The sequence below is a fragment of the Orcinus orca genome, chromosome 5 (assembly GCF_937001465.1).
Source record: "Orcinus orca chromosome 5, mOrcOrc1.1, whole genome shotgun sequence".
NCBI lineage: Eukaryota > Metazoa > Chordata > Mammalia > Artiodactyla > Delphinidae > Orcinus > Orcinus orca.
This window is the reverse complement of record NC_064563.1, coordinates 67,553,382-67,573,167: the sequence shown is the minus strand read 5'-3', so window position 1 is coordinate 67,573,167 and position 19,786 is coordinate 67,553,382. Positions and strand designations below refer to the sequence as shown.

At 41.0% G+C, this 19,786-nt stretch overlaps 2 protein-coding genes across 5 annotated transcripts in view; one reads left to right on the top strand and one right to left on the bottom strand.

The window, feature by feature from the left end:
• Positions 1-3,052, bottom strand: part of SENP2 (SUMO specific peptidase 2) — a 40,753-nt gene extending 37,701 nt beyond the window's left edge. Inside the window, exons 1-2 of one of the 4 annotated variants that reach the window (XM_004278451.4) lie at positions 2,715-3,052; positions 652-707 (exon numbers count right to left, since the gene is read on the bottom strand). In XM_004278451.4, the coding sequence (XP_004278499.1) occupies positions 652-707; positions 2,715-3,037 (379 nt within the window). In that variant the 5' untranslated portion in view covers positions 3,038-3,052. Of the gene's footprint in view, positions 1-651; positions 708-2,714 lie in introns of those variants that run through there. The other 3 variants (XM_033403202.2, XM_033403201.2, XM_033403200.2) reach the window with 3 other exon arrangements.
• A 15,874-nt stretch (positions 3,053-18,926) lies between these two features.
• On the top strand, positions 18,927-19,356 carry LOC117196045 (DNA-directed RNA polymerases I, II, and III subunit RPABC4-like). The gene has a single exon (XM_033403082.2). The coding sequence runs from the start codon at positions 19,007-19,009 to the stop codon at positions 19,181-19,183; it is 177 nt and encodes a 58-aa protein (XP_033258973.1). The 5' UTR covers positions 18,927-19,006; the 3' UTR covers positions 19,184-19,356.
• The last annotated feature ends 430 nt before the right edge of the window (positions 19,357-19,786 follow it).

The following is a 19,786-nucleotide window of genomic DNA, read 5'->3' as shown; positions in this document are numbered from 1 at the left end:
TACACCCCCTACAATTTTAAGGTCCTTAAAAATAGAGACCCTGTCATACTCATTTTTGTATTTCCTGTGGAACAGAAGACATTGCTTAACAGTAAGACAGGCTCAATAAGCACTCATTGGATTTAAATGAAGTCTTAACACAGACATGTCCACTCTACCTCATCCGGAGGTAGATTCAAATTCACATGCATTTTTGAGAAAGAGGAAAATATTACTATAGTATTCCACTGTGCCTTTTCCCTTTACTCTAATCTAGTTTTATTCTCTTCTACCAAGCAATGCCTAGCCCTTCAGATATAGGGAAGTAAACAATTTGAGGCAACAGATTACAGTGGTTCACTCAGCTATCTGAACTAGACGACTCAGTTTGAAGTAGTTTTTACAGTGTTTTCTCCCCCAAATTTAAAAAGCACCTTTTCTTTATAGGAAGATTCGGAAATGTGAAATGCACTTTCAACATACAGGCTTATTTATCTGGAAAGATACTTACGTCTCTGCTAACACTGGTTACCTCTAGTGAAGATAACTGAGTAGAAGAGGGACAGGAAAGAGACTTACTTTTCACTGTATGTACTTTTTATCTTTTGAATTTTGTCCACACATAAACTTTTCTTATTTAAAAAACTAACTTTTAAAATTAATATTTAATACCTAATCTCGGTCTTTTGGCTGGTATTTCATCAGTGTCCACTGTAGAAAGCAGAGTGCTGAAAAAAGAGAAAAGAGATATATATGCATATATTCATATACACACATATGCACTCCTACAAGTAAGCTTACTATTCATGCAACACACCTCCTTCCATTCACTTTGTCATAAAATGAGATCCAACTAACGTTTATGCTATAAGTAGGCCTTTATCATTTGAGGATGTAACACTATGGTTTCAACTATATGAGATCCAAAACCCCCTATTACATAATAATCTGTAGTCTGGCTAAAGTACAAACAGGAAACTGGTCAGAAATCACTTAACTAGTAAATGAACATAGGTAAAAGCTTAGGACCATGCTATTCCTTTTCTCTCCAGAAATGATTTAAGAACAAATAATATCCTTCTGAAAGATGACACCCTCCCCCAAAAAAGTCACTTTCTACTTCAGATAGAAGTAGACAATACAAGAAGCCTCAAAAGATAGTTCTCAAAAAAAAAAAAAAAAAAAAAAGATAGTTCTCAGCCAGAAAAAGGTGTTATATTTAACCTCATTTTTATCATGGAAACTATATTACAGTGATAACAAAGAATTTGGAAATTCAGGAAATTTTTGGACCTATACCTCAAGAATGTTAAAAGTTCTTGGTATAATCATCCTTCTAAAGATGATTATGAATGATCATATTTACAAAAAAAATGAACAGAATAAATCCCAGGAGAATACCATTCAGTTCATAACTTTAAACATCCCAACAAGACTTCCTATCTTCATCTGGACTGAAAAATGGCTTACATTTAAAAGAGTTGTTTTAGATAAAGGATGTGGTAAAGACCAGGAGTTTGACCTACAAGCCACTATTTCCCTGACCAGCAGAGATTCGCAGTAAAAATAAAGGACAGGGGAGAGGAAATTCACATTTCCTTATTCAATAAATATGTACCAAGTGCCTATCACGCACCAGCCTCTGCACAAGGCCCTTGGGTCAGAATATACAAACACTACCCTTATATACCCTAAGCATCATTCTAGGTACTTTACAACTTGTTGTCAAATGATCCTTATATCAACCCTACAGAAAGGTAGAAAGAATACGTTAAAACCTTGCCCTCTCTGGAACACATGATGGAATTTAGTTCACAGCCAATTCATCAATGATCTGAATTCTCAGACTCATACACTAAGTAATCATCTTGTTTTCTCAAGCTCCAAGAAACCATCCTCCAATGATCTTGAGGCTTAATAAAAAAAATGAAATTAACACTTGATTAAAAGTTGGGAGGTTATGTATAGAATTGGTATGGTACTTTATTCTCTAGATTAATTCTTAGGGAAGGGGGTAGACACTATGAAATGGGACAAACGAACAGGTAAATGCTGAGAACAACTTTTAGTTTCCCAAAAATTTTAACTGAATTTTAGAGTACAGACCAGTGATCTTTTTAAAGGAATGAAGTACCTACTTTTTTTTTCTCATACACTAATTCTAAAGCACAGAATCACTCTCCCTCCCCAGCAAAACACACACACACACACACACATACACACACACACACACAGTTTGACAGTTGTTTCAAAACAAGACAGCTGCTGTCTCTTGATGCTAAGAGAACAGTAAGTGTAATCGAAAGGGCTTTGGGCAAGCTGTGAATCTCACTTAACTGCACTTATTGCGCACAGATGACACTTGGGAGTGTGCCTTGTAAACAGGAGCCACACAAAGACAGTATTCCTTCAATTTTCAGTTTTCAACCTAAGAGCAGCAAAATATGATACAGCCCCATTTGTTGACAGCAACCAGCTTGGACTCTGACAAGAAAGATCCTAACCATCACCGACCACTACTAGCTCCTTCCATCATCAGGATTCGCATCTGCACAGCGCGGAGGAGCTACTACGTCACCAGGGCATCCGCGACACGCACCTCTACCGCCTCCGCCCAGCTACCTGTTTCTGCCGAGCGGGGCCTGCCTGCCAGGCCCGGATCAGCGCTATGCCGGCCGAGCCCGGGGTGGGGGAGGGGAACAGCCAGGCCGGCGCTCGGGCCCCTCTCCTCTCACCTGTTCGAGCGCCGCCTCTTCAGGAGGGCCCGGGCAGGAGGCACCGGCCGATCACAGAAACGGAAAATGGTGCCGAGAATCCTAGCCAGCCATTTGTACATACCAGGCCCAAGCAGCAGCGGCGGCCGACACACCCCGAGACGCAAACCCCAGAGCTGTCGCCGCCGCTGCCGCCTTCGCTGCCTCGGCCACCAACGCCAAAGCTCAGTCGCCGACTTGTGACGCAGTCCTAGGGCCCACAGATACAACGTCACCTGAGCTACAGCACGCCTCCGCTTGCCACCGCTTCTCACGTCACCTCCTTCCGCCCGACCGGAAAGCATCTTCGCCCTCAACCTGCGCAGGCGCAACCTAGGTCCCCACCTCCCGAGCCTAGCAACCAGAATGCCGGCGGGATGGTCCCGGCCCAATCGCTAACGAGATCGCAAGGGCTGTGGGCGGGGTTTTCTCTTCGGCGGAGCCAGTCCTGAGACTGCCCGCGGGACAAGGCGCTCGGGCCGAACGTGAGGGTTCTCCACCCCGGAGAGGGTTCTCCACCCGGTTCTCCTCCCAGCGCTGAAACACAGTAGGTGATCAGTAAATGTTTGAGTGCACCAAATAAAGGTTAGTCAGGTTAATTAACAAACGTTTACCCTGCTAGGCGCCCTTTACTTTTCACATACTTTATGTCTGGTATTTTACACGCAGTCACCTTCATTTCTCCCAGCAACCGCAGGCGATGCGGAGCCTTGTGCCCATTTTTAATAAGGAAATCCAGGCATAGAGCGGTTAAGTAATTGTCAAAAAGCTAGCTAGTGGCACAGCTGGAATTTGAACCACAGTCTGTAACAGCGCCACAGTCCCTCGCCCTTGAAGTCCGTCTACTGGCAGAAACATGATTACAAATTACAAGATAATTGGCTGTAAGTAAACTATACTTCAATTAAATTTTTTAAAAGATAATTGGCTGCTGTGATAAAGGTGGGTAGAAAGTGCAGTAGGAGCCAGAGAAAGGAAAACCGTCGGCTAGGGAAGTTAAGGAAACGGCACAACTAAAGGAAGGCTTCACAGAAACTTAAGGATGAAAAGCTACCTGTGGCCTACTAGTAGCTACTAGTCCCCCCACCCCCACCCCGAGCCGGCAGGGAGTGCTAATTATTCTCCCTCTCTTATCTAGAGGTCCTACTTCAGGTTAATTATCAACAACAGAAAAGGACCCTCCCTCTTACTAAAGGAAAATCCACTCCCCTGGCCCAACACTCCTGGGAATCCTGAAATGTTTTTATGCCCCACGAATCCAACCCTGAATGCACTTGATCCTTAATCTGTGATTCAATTAAGGTCAGACTTCTAGATTTGCTTGAACTTCAACACAGGCACTCCCCAGTAAGCCTCATCATTTGCTCAATAGACATTCTTCCTAGATTCTTTCTGCAGCAAGCCACCCACTAGAGCCCCAGAAGAAACAGCTACCCACCTGTGGCTACCACCGCACTGGCCTGGGGGGATGGGGGCAGGTCCTAGAGGGTAGAAGCAAATCCTAAGTGTGAACATGGGCTCCTCCCTCAATTCCCTAAAATTTAGCTAACACCTGGCTGTTACAGATAGTTTGGGAATAATAGGAGAATTATTAATATAAAGCTGAGAAGATTCAGAAGTGGCTATTACAAGTACAGCATCTATAGCCCATTGCCTCCCAAAAGGATTCTGGGCCCCTCGAGGTCATCTCTCCACTCTTCTCAACAACTTCTACATGTCACCAACAGAAGATAATTTCCCTTCCACATTTGCATCTACCCGTTTCAGGCTGGACTCACAAGTTAACTTAAAAGATTACCATTGGCATTATTATGCAGGGCAGTTCAGCTGTGTCCCAACTGCCCATTCCACTATAGAAGTAAGTCTTTGCTTTTGCCAAACCAAGAAGACCACTCAAGTATTGGGAAGGAATTCTCCAAAACAAAAGAGTGGTCTTCATTAAAACATAAATCAGAAAACTGCAAGCTGCTTTAGTTAGAAGAGCAGCTTCTCCCAGGTTCTGGCCACCAAGATTTAAGAAACTTTGGCATCAAGTCTCAGAGCAGACTACTACGACACCACAATTTTTTTTTCTTTTCCGGACTCATTAAGAGCACCCTCACATACCCAATACTGAAACAGGTCACCCGCCATGAAAAGTGGGAGGGCTTTGGGATTACAAACCTCAGTCCGAATCTCTGGACCTCATCAGCAAACTAACTCTGCCAGCCCCTCTGCGCACAAACAGCACCTCTGTGTTCTCCTAGTTCTCTAGTCACCCTCTGAAATGGAGAAAGAAAGGGGATTCAGCCTTACAGTCGCTTCTGCCTGCGTCTTGTCTGCCAGTTGGTGCCTTCGATGTCCTGTCGTCCCCAGTAGAGGCGTGGACCACTGCCCATCCACCGACCAAGGAGTGGGATTATCCTTAACCCCAAATCCACTACTGACGGAGCCATTCCCAGACTCAGGAACTCTTCACTGGAGGCCCAGAGGAGAATCCCAAAATCACACGTAGTAACAAGGATGCTGAGATTTCTACCCTTGGTTTGGATAACTTGCACCCATGTACCGCCAGAGGACCACAACCTCATTGCTTCAGTTTTCATAGGGTATCCTAACCGGTTACTCTAATTTTCTAAAAAGACCTCTTCCTCCTCCTCCTGCGGAGATCCTCTCCTTCAAGCCTTTCCATGGCCCCTCCCCCATCCTCCTCAAAACCTACCACACAGAACAATGAAGACCCAGCCCTCCAATCCATTCTTTAGTCTTGCAAATTTTCCCTTTGCCAGCATTCTCGAAGTGTTAAAAGATTTCCTACCAATTTCGTTTTTGCTGACCCCTGTCAGAAGAGAGATCTGGGCCATTCAACTGAAGCGGGGTATGAGCCCATAGATGAGGTGGTGTTGGTTTGGGCCTAATGTGCCTAAAGTCTAACATAGTTCACCACCATGAAAATTGACTTCCTTCTGGGGACCAACTCCTCTGGTACTCAAGAAAAGCGAGCCCTTCTAATAATGTGACTTTGGATCTTATTCAGTCTGTCCAATAACTTTGGCCATATTATGCCAAAAGCAAGTATAGCTTTCCGTGTCCTAGATTTTATTACAAAATTTGCTCACATCCACTACAAATGGCTTGTAGTTGCCTCATGTAGAGAAATAGTAGCATCTAGCCCTACCTAAGCCTATTTCCTCATCTGCAAAACATAATTCACCAAACCCGTCTCTCAGATCTGTGGGCACATTAAATGTGTTGATGTATATGAAGGGTCTACTTCAATGCCCAGCATAGCTAAGTGCTTAATGTTTCGCTTCCCTCTCTTTCCTTCTCATATCTAATAAGTCATTTAACTCGCCAGTTCTGCATCCTATGTTTTCTACAGATCTGCCCGTTCCCCTCTCCAAATGTTACCAAGACTGTTAGCCTTGAGCTCTAATCCTCCCCCTTCAGCTGCAGGGAGGTGTTGTCCTAGTCTTACAGGAAACCACCAAAATAGAAAAACAAGAGCCCACCAAACCAGTTAGAACCAACTACGTCCAAGGTGGTAGAAAACCTGACCTTCAGTAGACCCTCATTATATGCTCATTGTAATACATTTGCATGGTAAATAACACACCTGATAGTTGACAATTGCCACAGGAAGAGCCAGAAGGGCCCATAAAAGGACTGAAAACGGGTGTTGTAAAACTATTGTTGTCCCAGTTCCTAGCATACCACACCTCTGTTCTCAGATAAGTCATAAATATTCCTCCCTCTTTTTTTTTTTTTTTTGCTGAGCTGCTCAGCATGCGAGATCTTACTTCCCTGAACAGGGATTGAACCCATGCCCCCTGCAGTGGAAGCATGGAGTCTTAAGCACTGGACCTCCAGAGAAGTCCTCCTCCCTCACTTTACTCAGTTCCCTCCTTTTACCTCGACCCTCCTGTATATATGGTGTCTCAAGCAGGTTGAGAATTTGATTTTCTTTTCTTTTCTTTTTTTAAATAAACATATTATTTTGGAGTAATTTTAGATTTACAGAAAAGTTACAGAGAATACAGACTTCCCTTATACTCTTCACCCATTTGCTTCTACTACATAACTGTGGTACATTTATCAAAGTAAGACAGTAATACTGGCACATTACTATTTTTTTTTCTTTTTTTTTTGAATTTTATTTTATTTTTTTATAGAGCAGGTTTTCATTAGTCATCCATTTTATACACATCGGTGTACACATGTCAATCCCAATCGCCCAATTCATCAAAACACCACCACCAAGTTCCGCCGACTTCCCCGCTTGGTGTCCATACGTTTGTTCTCTACATCTGTGTCTCAGTTTCTGCCCTGCAAACCTGTTCATCTGTACCATTTTTCTAGGTTCCACATATATGTGTTAATATATGATATTTGTTTTTCTCTTTCTGACTTACTTCACTCTGTATGACAGTCTCTAGATGCATCCACGTCTCTACAAATGACCCAGTTTCATTGCTTTTTATGGCTGAGTAATATTCTATTGTATATATGTACCACTTCTTCTTTATCCATTTGTCTGTCGATGGGCATTTGGGTTGCTTCCATGACCTGGCTATTGTAAATAGTGCTGCAATGAACACTGGGGTGCATGTGTCTCTCTGAATTATGGTTTTCTCTGGGTATATGCCCAGTAGTGGGATTGCTGGGTCATATGGTAATTCTATTTTTAGTTTTTTAAGGAACCTCCATACTGTTCTCCATAGTGGCTGTATCAATTTACATCCCCACCAACAGTGCAAGAGGGTTCCTTTTTCTCCACACCATCTCCAGCATTGTTGTTTGTAGATTTTCTGATGATGCCCATTCTAACCAGTGTGAGGTGATACCTCATTGTAGTTTTGATTTGCATTTCTCTAATAATTAGTGATGGTGAGCAGCTTTTCATGTGCTTCTTGGCCATCTGTATGTCTTCTTTGGAGAAATGTCTATTTAGGTCTTCTGCCCATTTTTGGATTAGGTTGTTTGTTTTTTTAATATTGAGCTGCATGAGCTGTTTATATATTTTGGAGATTAATCCTTTGTCTGTTGATTTGTTTGCAAATATTTTCTCCCATTCAGAGGGTTGGCTTTTCATCTTGTTTATGGTTTCCTTTGCTGTGCAAAAGCTTTTAAGTTTCATTAGGTCCTATTTGTTTATTTTGGTTTTTATTTCCAGTACTCTAGCAGGCAGATCAAAAAAGATCTTGCTGTGATTTATGTCAAAGGGTGTACTTCCTATGTTTTCCTCTGAGAGTTTTAGTGTCCGGTCTTACATTTAGGTGTCTAATCCATTTTGAGTTTATTTTTGTGTATGGTGTTAGGGAGTGTTCTAATTTCATTCTTTTACATGTAGCTGTCCAGTTTTCCCAGCACCACTTATTGAAGAGATTGCCTTTTCTCCATTGTATATCTTTGCCTCCTTTGTCATAGATTAGTTGACCATAGGTTCGTGGGCTTATCTCTGGGCTTTCTACCTTGTTCCATTGATATATAATTCTGTTTTTGTGCCAGTACCATATTGTCTTGCTTACTGTAGCTTTGTAGTATAGTCTGAAGTCAGGGAGTCTGATTCCTCCAGCTCCGTATTTTTCCCTCAAGACTGTTTTGGCTATTCGGGGTCTTTTGTGTCTCCACACTAATTTTAAGATTTTTTGTTCTAGTTCCATAGAGAATGCCGTTGGTAATTTGATAGGGATTGCATTGAATCTGTAGATTGCTTTGGATAGTATAGTCATTTTCATAATATTGATTCTTCCAATCCAAAAACATGGTATATCTTTTGATTTGTTGGTATCATCTTTAATTTATTTCATCAGTGTCTTATAGTTTTCTGCATACAGGTCTTTTGTCTCCCTAGGTAGGTTTATTCCTAGGTATTTTATTCATTTTGTTGCAATGGTAAATGGGAGTGTTTCCTTAATTTCTCTTTCAGATTTTTCATCATTAGTGTATAGGAATGCAAGAGATTTCTGTGCATTAATTTTGTATCCTGCAACTTTACCAAATTCATTGATTAGCTCTAGTAGTTTTCTGGTGGCATCTTTAGGATTATCTATGTATAGTGTCATGTCATCTGCAAACAGTGACAGTTTCATTTCTTCTTTTCCAATTTGTATTCCTTTTATTTCTTTTTCTTCCCTGATTGCCATGGGGAGGAATTCCAAAATTATGTTGAATAATAGTGGCGAGAGTGAACATCCTTGTCTTGTTCCTGACCTTAGAGGAAATGTTTTCAGTTATTCACCATTGAGAATGATGGTTGCTGTGGGTTTGTTGTATATGGCCTTTATTATGTGGAGGTGGGTTCTCTCTATGCCCACTTTCTGGAGAGTTTTTATCATATATGGGTGTTGAATTTTGCCAAAAGCTTTTTCTGCATCTACTGAGATGATCATATATGGTTTTTATTCTTCAAATTGTTAATATGTTGTATCACATTGATTGATTTGCGTATATTGAAGAATCCTTGCATCCCTGGGATAAATCCTACTTGATGATGGTGTATGATCTCTTTTAATGTGTTGTTGGATTCTGTTTGCTAGTATTTTGTCGAGGATTTTTGCATCTATATTCATCAGTGATATTGGTCTGTAATTTTCTTTTTTTGTAGTATCTTTGTCTGGTTTTGGTATCAGGGTGATGGTGGCCTCATAGAATGAGATTGGGAATGTTGCTTCTTTGCAAATTTTTGGAAGAGTTTGAGAAGGATGGTGTTAGCTCATCTCTAAATGTCTGATAGAATTCACCTGTGAAGCCTTCTGGTCTGGACTTTTGTTTGTTGGAAGAATTTTTTTTCTTTTTTCTTCTGTGGTACGTGGGTCTCTCACTGTTGTGGCCTATCCCACTGCGGAGCACAGGCTCCGGACGCACAGGCCCAGTGGCCACGGCTCATGGGCCTAGCCACTCCGCGGCATGTGGGATCTTCCTGGACTGGGGCACGAACCCGTGTCCCCTGCATTGGCAGGTGAACTCTCAACCACTGCACCACCAGGGAAGCCCCTGTTGGAAGAATTTTAATCACAGTTTGAATTTCATTACTTGTGATTCGTCTGTTCATATTTTCCATTTCTTCCTGGTTCAGTCTTGGAAATTTACACCTTTCTAACAATTTGTCCATTTCTTCCAGGTAGTCCATTTTATTGGCATAGAGTTGCTTGTAGTAGTCTCTTAGGATGCTTTGTATTTCTGCGGTGTCCACTGTAACTTCTCCTTTTTCATTTCTAATTTTATTGATTTGAGTCCTCTCCCTCTTTTTCTTGATGAGTCTGGCTAAAGGTTTCTCAATTTTGTTTATCTTCTCAAAGAACCAGCTTTCAGATTTATTGATCTTTGCTATTGTTTTCGTTGTTTCTATTTCATTTATTTCTGCTCTGATCTTTATGATTTCCTTCCTCCTACTAATTTTGGTTTTTGTTTGTTCTCCTTTCTCTAGTTCCTTTAGGTGTAAGGTTAGATTGTTTATTTGAGATTTTTCTTGTTTCTTGAGGTAGGCTTGTTTAGCAATAACCTTCCCTCTTAGAACTGCTTTTGCTACATCCCATAAGTTTTCGATCATCATGTTTTCATTGTCATTTGTCTCTAGGTATTTTTTGATTTCCTCTTTGATTTTTTTACTGATCTCTTGGTTATTTAGTAACGTATTGTTTAGCTACCATGTGTTTGTGTTTTTTACGTTTTCTCCCCTGTAATTGATTTCTAATTTCATAGCATTGTGGTCAGAAAAGATGCTGGATATGATTTCAATTTTCGTAAATTTACTGAGGCTAGATTTGTGACCCAAGATGTGATCTATCCTGGAGAATGGTCCATGTGTAGTTGATAAGCAAGGGTAATCTGCTGTTTTGGGATGGAATGTCCTATAAATATCAATTAAGTCTATCTGCTCTATTGTGTCATTTAAAGCTTGTGTTTCCTTATTAATTTTCTATTTGGATGAACTGTCCATTGGTGTAAGTGAGGTGTTAATGTCCCCCATTATTATTGTGTTACTGTCAATTTCCTCTTTTAGAGTTGTTAGCAGTTGCCTTATGTATTGAGGTGCTCCTATGTTGGGTGCATATATATTTATAATTGTTATATCTTCTTCTTGGATTGATTCCTTGATCATTATGTAGTGTCCTTCCTTGTCTCTTGTACCATTCCCTATTTTAAAGTCTATTTTATCGAATATGAGTACTGCTATTCCAGTTTTCTTTTGATTTCCATTTGTGTGGAATACCTTCTTCCATCCTCTCACTTTCAGTCTGTATGTGTCCGTAGGTCTGAGGTGGGTCTCTTGTAGACAGCATATATATGGGTCTTGTTTTTGTATCCATTCAGCGAGCCTGTGTCTTTTGGTTGGAGCATTTAATCCATTCACGTTTAAGGTAATTATCAACGTGTATGTTCCTATTACCATTTTCTTAATTGTTTTGGGTTTTTTTGTAGGTCCTTTTCTTCTTTTGTGTTTCCCACATAGAGAATTTCCTTTAGCATTGTTGTAGAGCTTGTTTGGTGGTGCTGAATTCTCTTAGCTTTTGCTTGTCTGTAAAGCTTTTGCTTTCTCCATCGAATCTGAATGAGATCCTTGCTGGGTAGGGTAATCTTGGTTGTAGGGTCGCCACTTTCATCACTTTAAGTATATCATGCCACTCCCTTCTGGGTTGTAGAGTTTCTGCTGAGAAATCAGCTGATACCCTTATGGGATTTCCCTTCTATGTTATTTGTCATTTTTCTCTTGCTGCTTTCAATAGTTTTTCTTTGTCTTTAATTTTTGTCAATTTGATTACTATGTGTCTCGGTGTGTTTCTTCTTGGGTTTATCCTGTATGGGACTCTCTATGCTTCCTGGACTTGGGTGGCTATTTCCTTTCCCATGTTAGGGAAATTTTCACCTATAATCTCTTCAGTTATTGCTCAGGTCCTTTCTCTCTCTCTTCTCCATCTGGGACCCCTATTATGTGAATGTTGTTGCATTTAATGTTGTCCCAGAGGTCTCTTAGGCTGTCTTCAGTTCTTTTCATTCTTTTCTCTTTATTCTGTTCCACAGCAGTGAATTCCACCATTCTGTCTTCCAGGTCACTTATCTGTTCTTCTGCCTCAGTTATTCTGCTACTGATTCCTTGTAGTGTATTTTTCATTTGTTATTGTATTGTTCATCTCTGATTGGTTGTTCTTTAATTCTTCTAGATCTTTGTTAAACATTTCTTGCATCTTCTCGATCTTTGCCTCCATGCTTTTTCCGAGGTCCTGGATCATCTTCACTATCACTATTCTGAATTCTTTTTCTGGAAGGTTGCCTATCTCCACTTCATTTAGTTGTTTTTCTGGGGTTTTATCTTGTTCCTTCATCTGGTACATAGCCCTCTGCCTTTTCATCTTGTCTATCTCTCTGTGAATGTGGTTTTTGTTCCACAGGCTGCAGGATTGTAGTTCTTCTTGCTTCTGCTGTCTGCCCTCTGGTGGATGAGGCTATCTAAGAGACTTATGAAAGTGTCCTGATGGGAGGAACCAGTGGTGGGTAGAGCTGGCTGTTGCTCTGGTGGGCAGAGCTCAGTAAAACTTTAATCTGCTTGTCTGCTGATGGGTGGGGCTGGGTGGGTCCCCTCCCTGTTGGTTGTTTGGCCTGAGGCAACCCAACACTGGAGCCTACCCGGGCTCTTTGGTGGGGCTAATGGAGGACTCTGGGAGGGCTCACACCAAGGAGTACTTCCCATAACTTCTGCTGCCAGTGTCCCTGTCCTCTCTGTGAGACACAGCCACACCCCACCTCTTCAGGAGACCCTCCAACACTAGCAGGTAGGTCTGGTTCAGTCTCTATGGGGTCACTGCTCCTTCCCCTGGGTCCCAATGCACACATTACTTTGTGTGTGCCCTCCAAGAGTGGAGTCTCTGTTTCCCCCAGTCCTGTCGTTGTCCTGCAATCAAATCCCACTAGCCTTCAAAGTCTGATTCTCTAGGAATTCCTCCTCCCATTGCCAGACCCCCAAGTTCAGAAGCCTGATGTGGGCTCAGAACCTTCAATCCAGTGGGTGGTCTTCTGTGGTATATGTCCTCCAGTTTGTGAGTCACCCACCCAGGAGTTATGGCATTTGATTTTATTGTACTTGTGCCACTCCTACCATCTCATTCTGGCTTCTCCTTTGTCTTTGGATGTGGGGTATCTTTTTTGGTTAGTTCCAGTGTCTTCCTGTCAATGGTTGTTCAGCAGTTAGTTGTGATTCTGGTGGTCTTGCAAGGAGAAGTTGATTTTCAAACTAAGTTCCTACTTCTCCATTCTCTGGCCATTGATTAAAGCCTGTGCTATTTCAGTCTTAGCATCCATTTTGTTATTGGCTGTGTAAATCTGAATGGAAAAAGAACCCTCCCTGCTAAGGCAGGCGGCTTTGTCTGGGCTAGGGCCCAAGTGGGGGTGAGGTAGAAGATAGATGGGCCCCTGGGACAAACAGCTGTGTTTGTCAAGTGGAGTAAAATTAAAGCTTTGTTCTCACCCAGACACTCCAAGGACAAAGGTAATGGCAGAAGCTGAGCTCTGCTGAAGTAAAAAGATAAGATGACCACTGCTGAGGTCAAAGAAAATTTCCCTGTCTGCACATGTGCAGGAAGGCTACTTGGGGGTCAAAAAGGAAGGAGGTGCCACCCCATAATAAGTGTGGACATACACCCACAGACCTCTGCAGTGGGATCCATCTTAGCAAAAAATTGCACACGTGTAAATTGGTTCAAGATGGCAGAGTGGAAGGACTTGCACTCACTCCCTCTTATGAGAGCACCAGAATCATAACTAACTGCTGAACAATCATCAGCAGGAAGACACTGGAACTCACCAAAAAAGATACCCCACATCCAAATACAAAGGAGAAACCACAACGAGACGGGAGGAGGGGTGCAATCACAATAAAATCAAATCCCATAACCACTGGGTGGTGACTCACAAACTGGATAACGATTATACCACAGAAGTCCACCCACTGGAGTGAAGGTTGTGAGCCCCACGTTAGGCTTCCCAACCTGGGGATCTGGCAATGGGAGGAGGAATTCCCAGTGAATCAGACTTTGAAGGCTAGCAGGATTTGATTGCATGACTGACAGGACTGGGGGAAACTGGCGTCTCCACTCTTGGAGGGCATACACAAAGTAATGTGCACATCAGGACCCAGAGGAAGGAGCAATGACCCCACAGGAGATTGAACTAGATGTACCTGCTACTGTTAGAGGGTCTCCTGCAGAGGCGGGGGGTGGCTGTGTCTCACCATGAGGACAAGGATACTGGCAGCAGAAATTCTGGGAAGTACTCACTGGCGTGAGCCCTGCTGGAGTCCACCATATAGCCCCACCAAAGAGCCTGTAGCCTCCAGTGCTGAGTTGCCTCAGCCCATACAACCAAAGGGAGGGAACTCAGCCCCACCCATCAGCAGACAAACGGATTAAAGTTTTACTGAGCCCTGCCCACCAGAACAATACCCAGCTCTACCCACCACCAGTCCCTCCCATCAGGAAGCTTGCACAAGCCTCTTAGATAGCCCCATCCACCAGAGGCCAGTCAGCAGAAGCAGGAAGAATGACAGTCCTGCAGCCTGTGGAAGGAAAACCACATTCACAGAAAGAGAGACAAAATGAAAAGGCAGAGGGCTATGTACCAGATGAAGGAACAGATAAAACCTCAGAAAAACAATTAAATGAAGTGAAGATAGGTAACCTTCCAGAAAAAGAATTAAGAATAGTGATCGTGAAGGTGATACAGGACCTTGGAAAAAGAATGGAGGCAAAGATCAAGAAGATGCAAGAGATATTTAACAAAGTCCTGGAAGAATTAAATAAAAAACACCTCGAAGAATTAAAGAACAAACACACAGAGATGAACAGTACAGTAACTGAAATGAAAAATACACTACAAGGAATCAGTAGCAGAATAACTGAGGCAGAAGAACAGATAAGTGACCTGGAAGACAGAATGGTGGAATTCACTGCCACGGAACAGAATAAAGAAAAAAGAATGAAAAGAAATGAAGACAGGGCTTCCCTGGTGGCTCAGTAGTTAAGAATCCGCCTGCCAATGCAGGGGACACGGGTTTGAGCTCTGGTCTGGGAAGATCCCACATGCCGCGGAGCAACTAAGCCCATGTACCACAACTACTGAGCCTGCGCTCTAGAGCCTGTGAGCCACAACTACTGAGCCTGCGTGCGACAACTACTGAAGCCCGCGTGCCTAGAGCCCATGCTCTGCAACAAGAGAAGCCACCGCAATGAGAAGCCCACGCACCGCAACAAAGAGTAGCCCCTGCTCGCACCAACTAGAGAAAGCTTGCGTGCAGCAACGAAGACCCAATGTAGCCAAAAATAAATTAATAAAAAATAAATTAAAATACAGAATTATAAAAAAAAAGAAAGAAAGAAAGAAAGAAATGAAGAGAGCCTAAGAGCCCTCTGAGACAACATTAAACGCAGCAACATTCGCATTATAGGAGTCCCAGAAGAAGAGAGAGAGAAAGGACCCAAGAAAATATTTGAAGAGATTATAGTCGAAAACTTCCCTAACAGGGGAAAGGAAATAGTCACCCAAGTCCAGGAAGTGCAGACAGTCCCAGGCAGGATAAACCCAAGGAGAGACACACTGAGACACATAGTAATCAAATTGACAAAAATTAAAGACAAAGAAAAATTATTAAAAGCAACAAGGGAAAAACGACAAATAACATACAACAGAACTCCCATAAGGTTAACAGCTGATTTCTCAGCAGAAACTCTACCAGCCAGAAGGGAGTGGCACGATATATTTAAAGTGATGAAAGTGAAGAACCTACAACCAAGATTACCCTACCCAGCAAGGATCTCATTCAGATTCAACGGAGAAATCAAGAAAAAGCTAAGAAAATTCAGCTCTACAGCAAATGCTAAAGGAACTTCTCTAAGTGGGAAACACGAAAGAAGAAAAGGACCTACAAAAACAAACCGAAAACAATTAAGAAAATGGTAATAGGAACATACATATCGATAATTACCTTTAATGTGAATGGATTAAATGCTCCATCCAAAAGATACAGGCTTGCTAAATGGATACAAAAACAAGACCATATATATGCTGTGTACAAGAGACACACTTCAGACTTAGGGACACATACAGACTGAAAGTGAGGGGATGGCAAAAGATATTACATGCAAATGGAAATCAAATGAAAGCTGGAGTAGCAATGCTCATATCAGATAAAATAGACTTTAACATAAAGAATGTTACAAGAAACAAGGAGGGACACTACATAATGATCAAGGGATCAATCCAAGAAGCAGATATAACAATTATAAATATATATGCACCCAACATAGGAGCACCTCAAAACATAAGGCAACTGCTAACAGCTATAAAAGAGGAAATCAACAGTAACACAATAATAGTGGGGGACTTTAACACCTCACTTACACCAATGGACAGATCATCCAGTCAGAAAATTAATAAGGAAACACAAGCTTTAAATGACACAATAGAGCAGATAGACTTAATTGATATTTATAGGACATTACATCGCAAAACAGCAGATTACACTTTCTTCTCAAGTGCACACGGACCATTGTCCAGGATAGATTACATCTTGGGTCACAAATAAAGCCTCGGTAAATTTAAGAAAATTGAAATCATATCAAGCATCTTTTCCGACCACAACGCTGTGAGATTAGAATTAAATTACAGGGAAAAAAACAAAAAACACAAACACCTGGAGGCTGAACAATATGTTACTAAATAACCAAGAAATCAGTGAAAAAATCAAAGAGGAAATCAAAAAATACCTAAAGACAAAAGACAACTAAAATATGATGATCCAAAACCTATGGGATGTAGCAAAAGCAGTTCTAAGAGGGAAGTTTATAGCAGTATAATCTTACCTCAAGAAACAAGAAAAATCTCAAATAAACAATCTAACCTTACACCTAAAGGAACTAGAGAAAGGAGAACAAACAAAAAACAAAATTAGTAGAAGGAAGGAAATCATAAAGATCAGAGCAGAAATAAATGAAATAGAAACAACGAAAACAATAGCAAAGATCAATAAATCTGAAAGCTGGTTCTTTGAGAAGATAAACAAAATTGAGAAACCTTTAGCCAGACTCATCAAGAAAAAGAGGGAGAGGACTCAAATCAATAAAATTAGAAATGAAAAAGGAGAAGTTACAATGGACACCGCAGAAATACAAAGCATCCTAAGAGGCTACTACAAGCAACTCTATGCCAATAAAATGGACTACCTGGAAGAAATGGACAAATTGTTAGAAAGGTGTAAATTTCCAATACTGAACCAGGAAGAAATGGAAAATATGAACAGATGAATCACAAGTAATGAAATTGAAACTGTGATTAAAATTCTTCCAACAAACAAAAGTCCAGGACCAGATGGCTTCACAGGTGAATTCTATTAGACATTTAGAGAAGAGCTAACAGCCATCCTTCTCAAACTCTTGCAAAAAATTGCAGAGGAAGGAACACTCCCAAACTCATTCTATGAGGCCACCATCACCCTGATACCGAAACCAAAGATACCACAAGAAAAGAAAATTACAGACCAATATCACTGATGAATACAGATGCAAAAATCCTCAACAAAATACTAGCAAACAGAATCCAACAACACATAAAAAGGGATCATACACCATGATCAATTGGGATTTATCCCAGGGATGCAAGGATTCTTCAATATACGCAAATCAATCAATGTGATACAACATATTAACAATTTGAAGAATAAAAACCATATATGATCATCTCAGTAGATGCAGAAAAAGCTTTTGAGAAAATTCAACACCCATATATGATAAAAAACTTTCCAGAAAGTGGGCACAGAGAGAACCTACCTTAACATAATAAAGGCCATATACAACAAACCCACAGCAACCATCATTCTCAATGGTGAAAAACTGAAAACATTTCCTCTAAGGTCAGGAACAAGATAATGATGTTCACTCTCACCACTATTATTCAACATAGTTTTGGAATTCCTCCCCATGGCAATCAGAGAAGAAAAAGAAATAAAAGGAATACAAATTGGAAAAGAAGAAATGAAACTGTCACTGTTTGCAGATGACATGATACTCTACATAGATAATCCTAAAGGTGCCACCAGAAAACTACTAGAGCTAATCAATGAATTTGGTGAAGTTGCAGGATACAAAATTAATGTACAGAAATCTCTTGCATTCCTATACACTAATGATGAAAAATCTGAAAGAGAAATTAAGGAAACAATTCCATTTACCATTGCAACAAAATGAATAAAATACCTAGGAATAAACCTTCCTAAGGAGGTAAAAGAACTGTAACTCAGAAAAGTAGAAGACACTGATGAAAGAAATCAAAGACGACACAGATGGAGAGATACAGGATTTTCTTGGATTGGAAGAATCAGTATTGTGAAAATGAATACACTACCCAAAGCAATCTACAGATTCAGTGCAATCCTTATCAAATTACCAATGGCATTTTCTGCAGAACTAGTACAAAATGTCTTAAAATTTGTATGGAGACACAAAAGACCCTGAATAGCCAAAGCAATATATATATATATATTTTTAATTTTTGGCTGCATTGGATCTTTGTTGCTGTGCGCGGGCTTTCTCTGGTTGTGGCGAGTGGGGGCTACTCTTTGTTGCAGTGCGCGGGCTTCTCATTGTAGTGGCTTCTCTTGTTGCACAGCAGAGGCTCTAGGCACACGGGCCTCAGTAGTTGTGGCATCTAGGCTCACTAGTTGTGTCACGTGAGCTCTAGAGCGCAGGCTTAGTAGCTGTGTTGCATTGGCTTAGTTGCTCCGCAGCATGTGTGATCTTCCTGGGCCAGGGTGCGAACCCATGTGCCCTGCATAGGCAGGCAGATTCTTAACCACCGCGCCACCAGGGAAGCCCCGCTAAAGCAATCTTGAGGGAAAAAAACGGAGCTGGAGGAATCAGACTCCCTGACTTCAGACTATACTACAATGCTACAGTAATCAAGACAATGTGGTACTGGCACAAAAACTGAAATATAGATCAATGGAATAGGATAGAAAACCCAGAGATAAACCCACACACCTATGGTCAACTAATTTATGACAAAGGAGGCAAGGATATACAATGGAGAAAAGACAGTCTTCAATAAGTGGTGCTGGGAAAACTGGACAGCTACATGTAAAAGAATGAAATTGGAACACTCCCTAACACCATACACAAAAATAAACTCCAAATGGATGAAGGACCTAAATGTAAGACCGGACACTATAAAACTCTTAGAGGGGACACAGCGGTGAGTCAGAATCTGTTTGCAAGCACAGAGAAGTTTCTCCAAGTTTTGTGGGTACAACAATGGACACCCAGAAGGACGTTCAACTCCCAAATCAACAGCCAATGATATATATCTGTGGAGAATGTCACACAGAAAATGAAATAAAATCAAGGGATCCAATCCAATGCACAGAATGTGGATACAGAATAATGCACAAGAAAAGGACTAAAAGATTGGTGTTTTTTGATGCTCAATGAAACACGAAATTCAGAGGAATATCTTCATTTGCATTTGGATTTGCTGTTAATATTGTATAGCTTTTGATTAGTGTACTTTATGAATACAACTATACACACATGTTTTCATTTTAAAAGCCATATTGTATTTAGGTATCTACTAATAGTTTATATAAGGATATTATTTTTTGTTCTGTTACATGGTTTGTAATTTAATTTTATATGTAATCTGACACACAATGAAGGTTAAAGTGCTTCCCCAAACTACACTTTAATCAGATTCTAGAATCATCTGGCACCCTTGTTAAAAATGAAGTTTGCTAGGGCCCTCTAAAGGTCTGATTAAGTAAGTTCCTAGGAAACCACTGTTTTACATCACCAATTGTTTGTAAACTCTCCAGCATCATTTTGTATAGAGTATACCAATGCACTTACTGTCAGTGTGCATAGCTCATTTTGAGTTAAAATTTTCATTTGTTAACTTGGCATAGGCCTTTCTGTATTTGTATATATATAATGCTTGACTACTTTTAAAATCTTTGGCAAGGGAAAATAAACTTTAATGGTTGCTTTCTGTAAGGCAAAGTCAACCCGAAGTAAAGTGGATGAAGCAGACTATTAAGG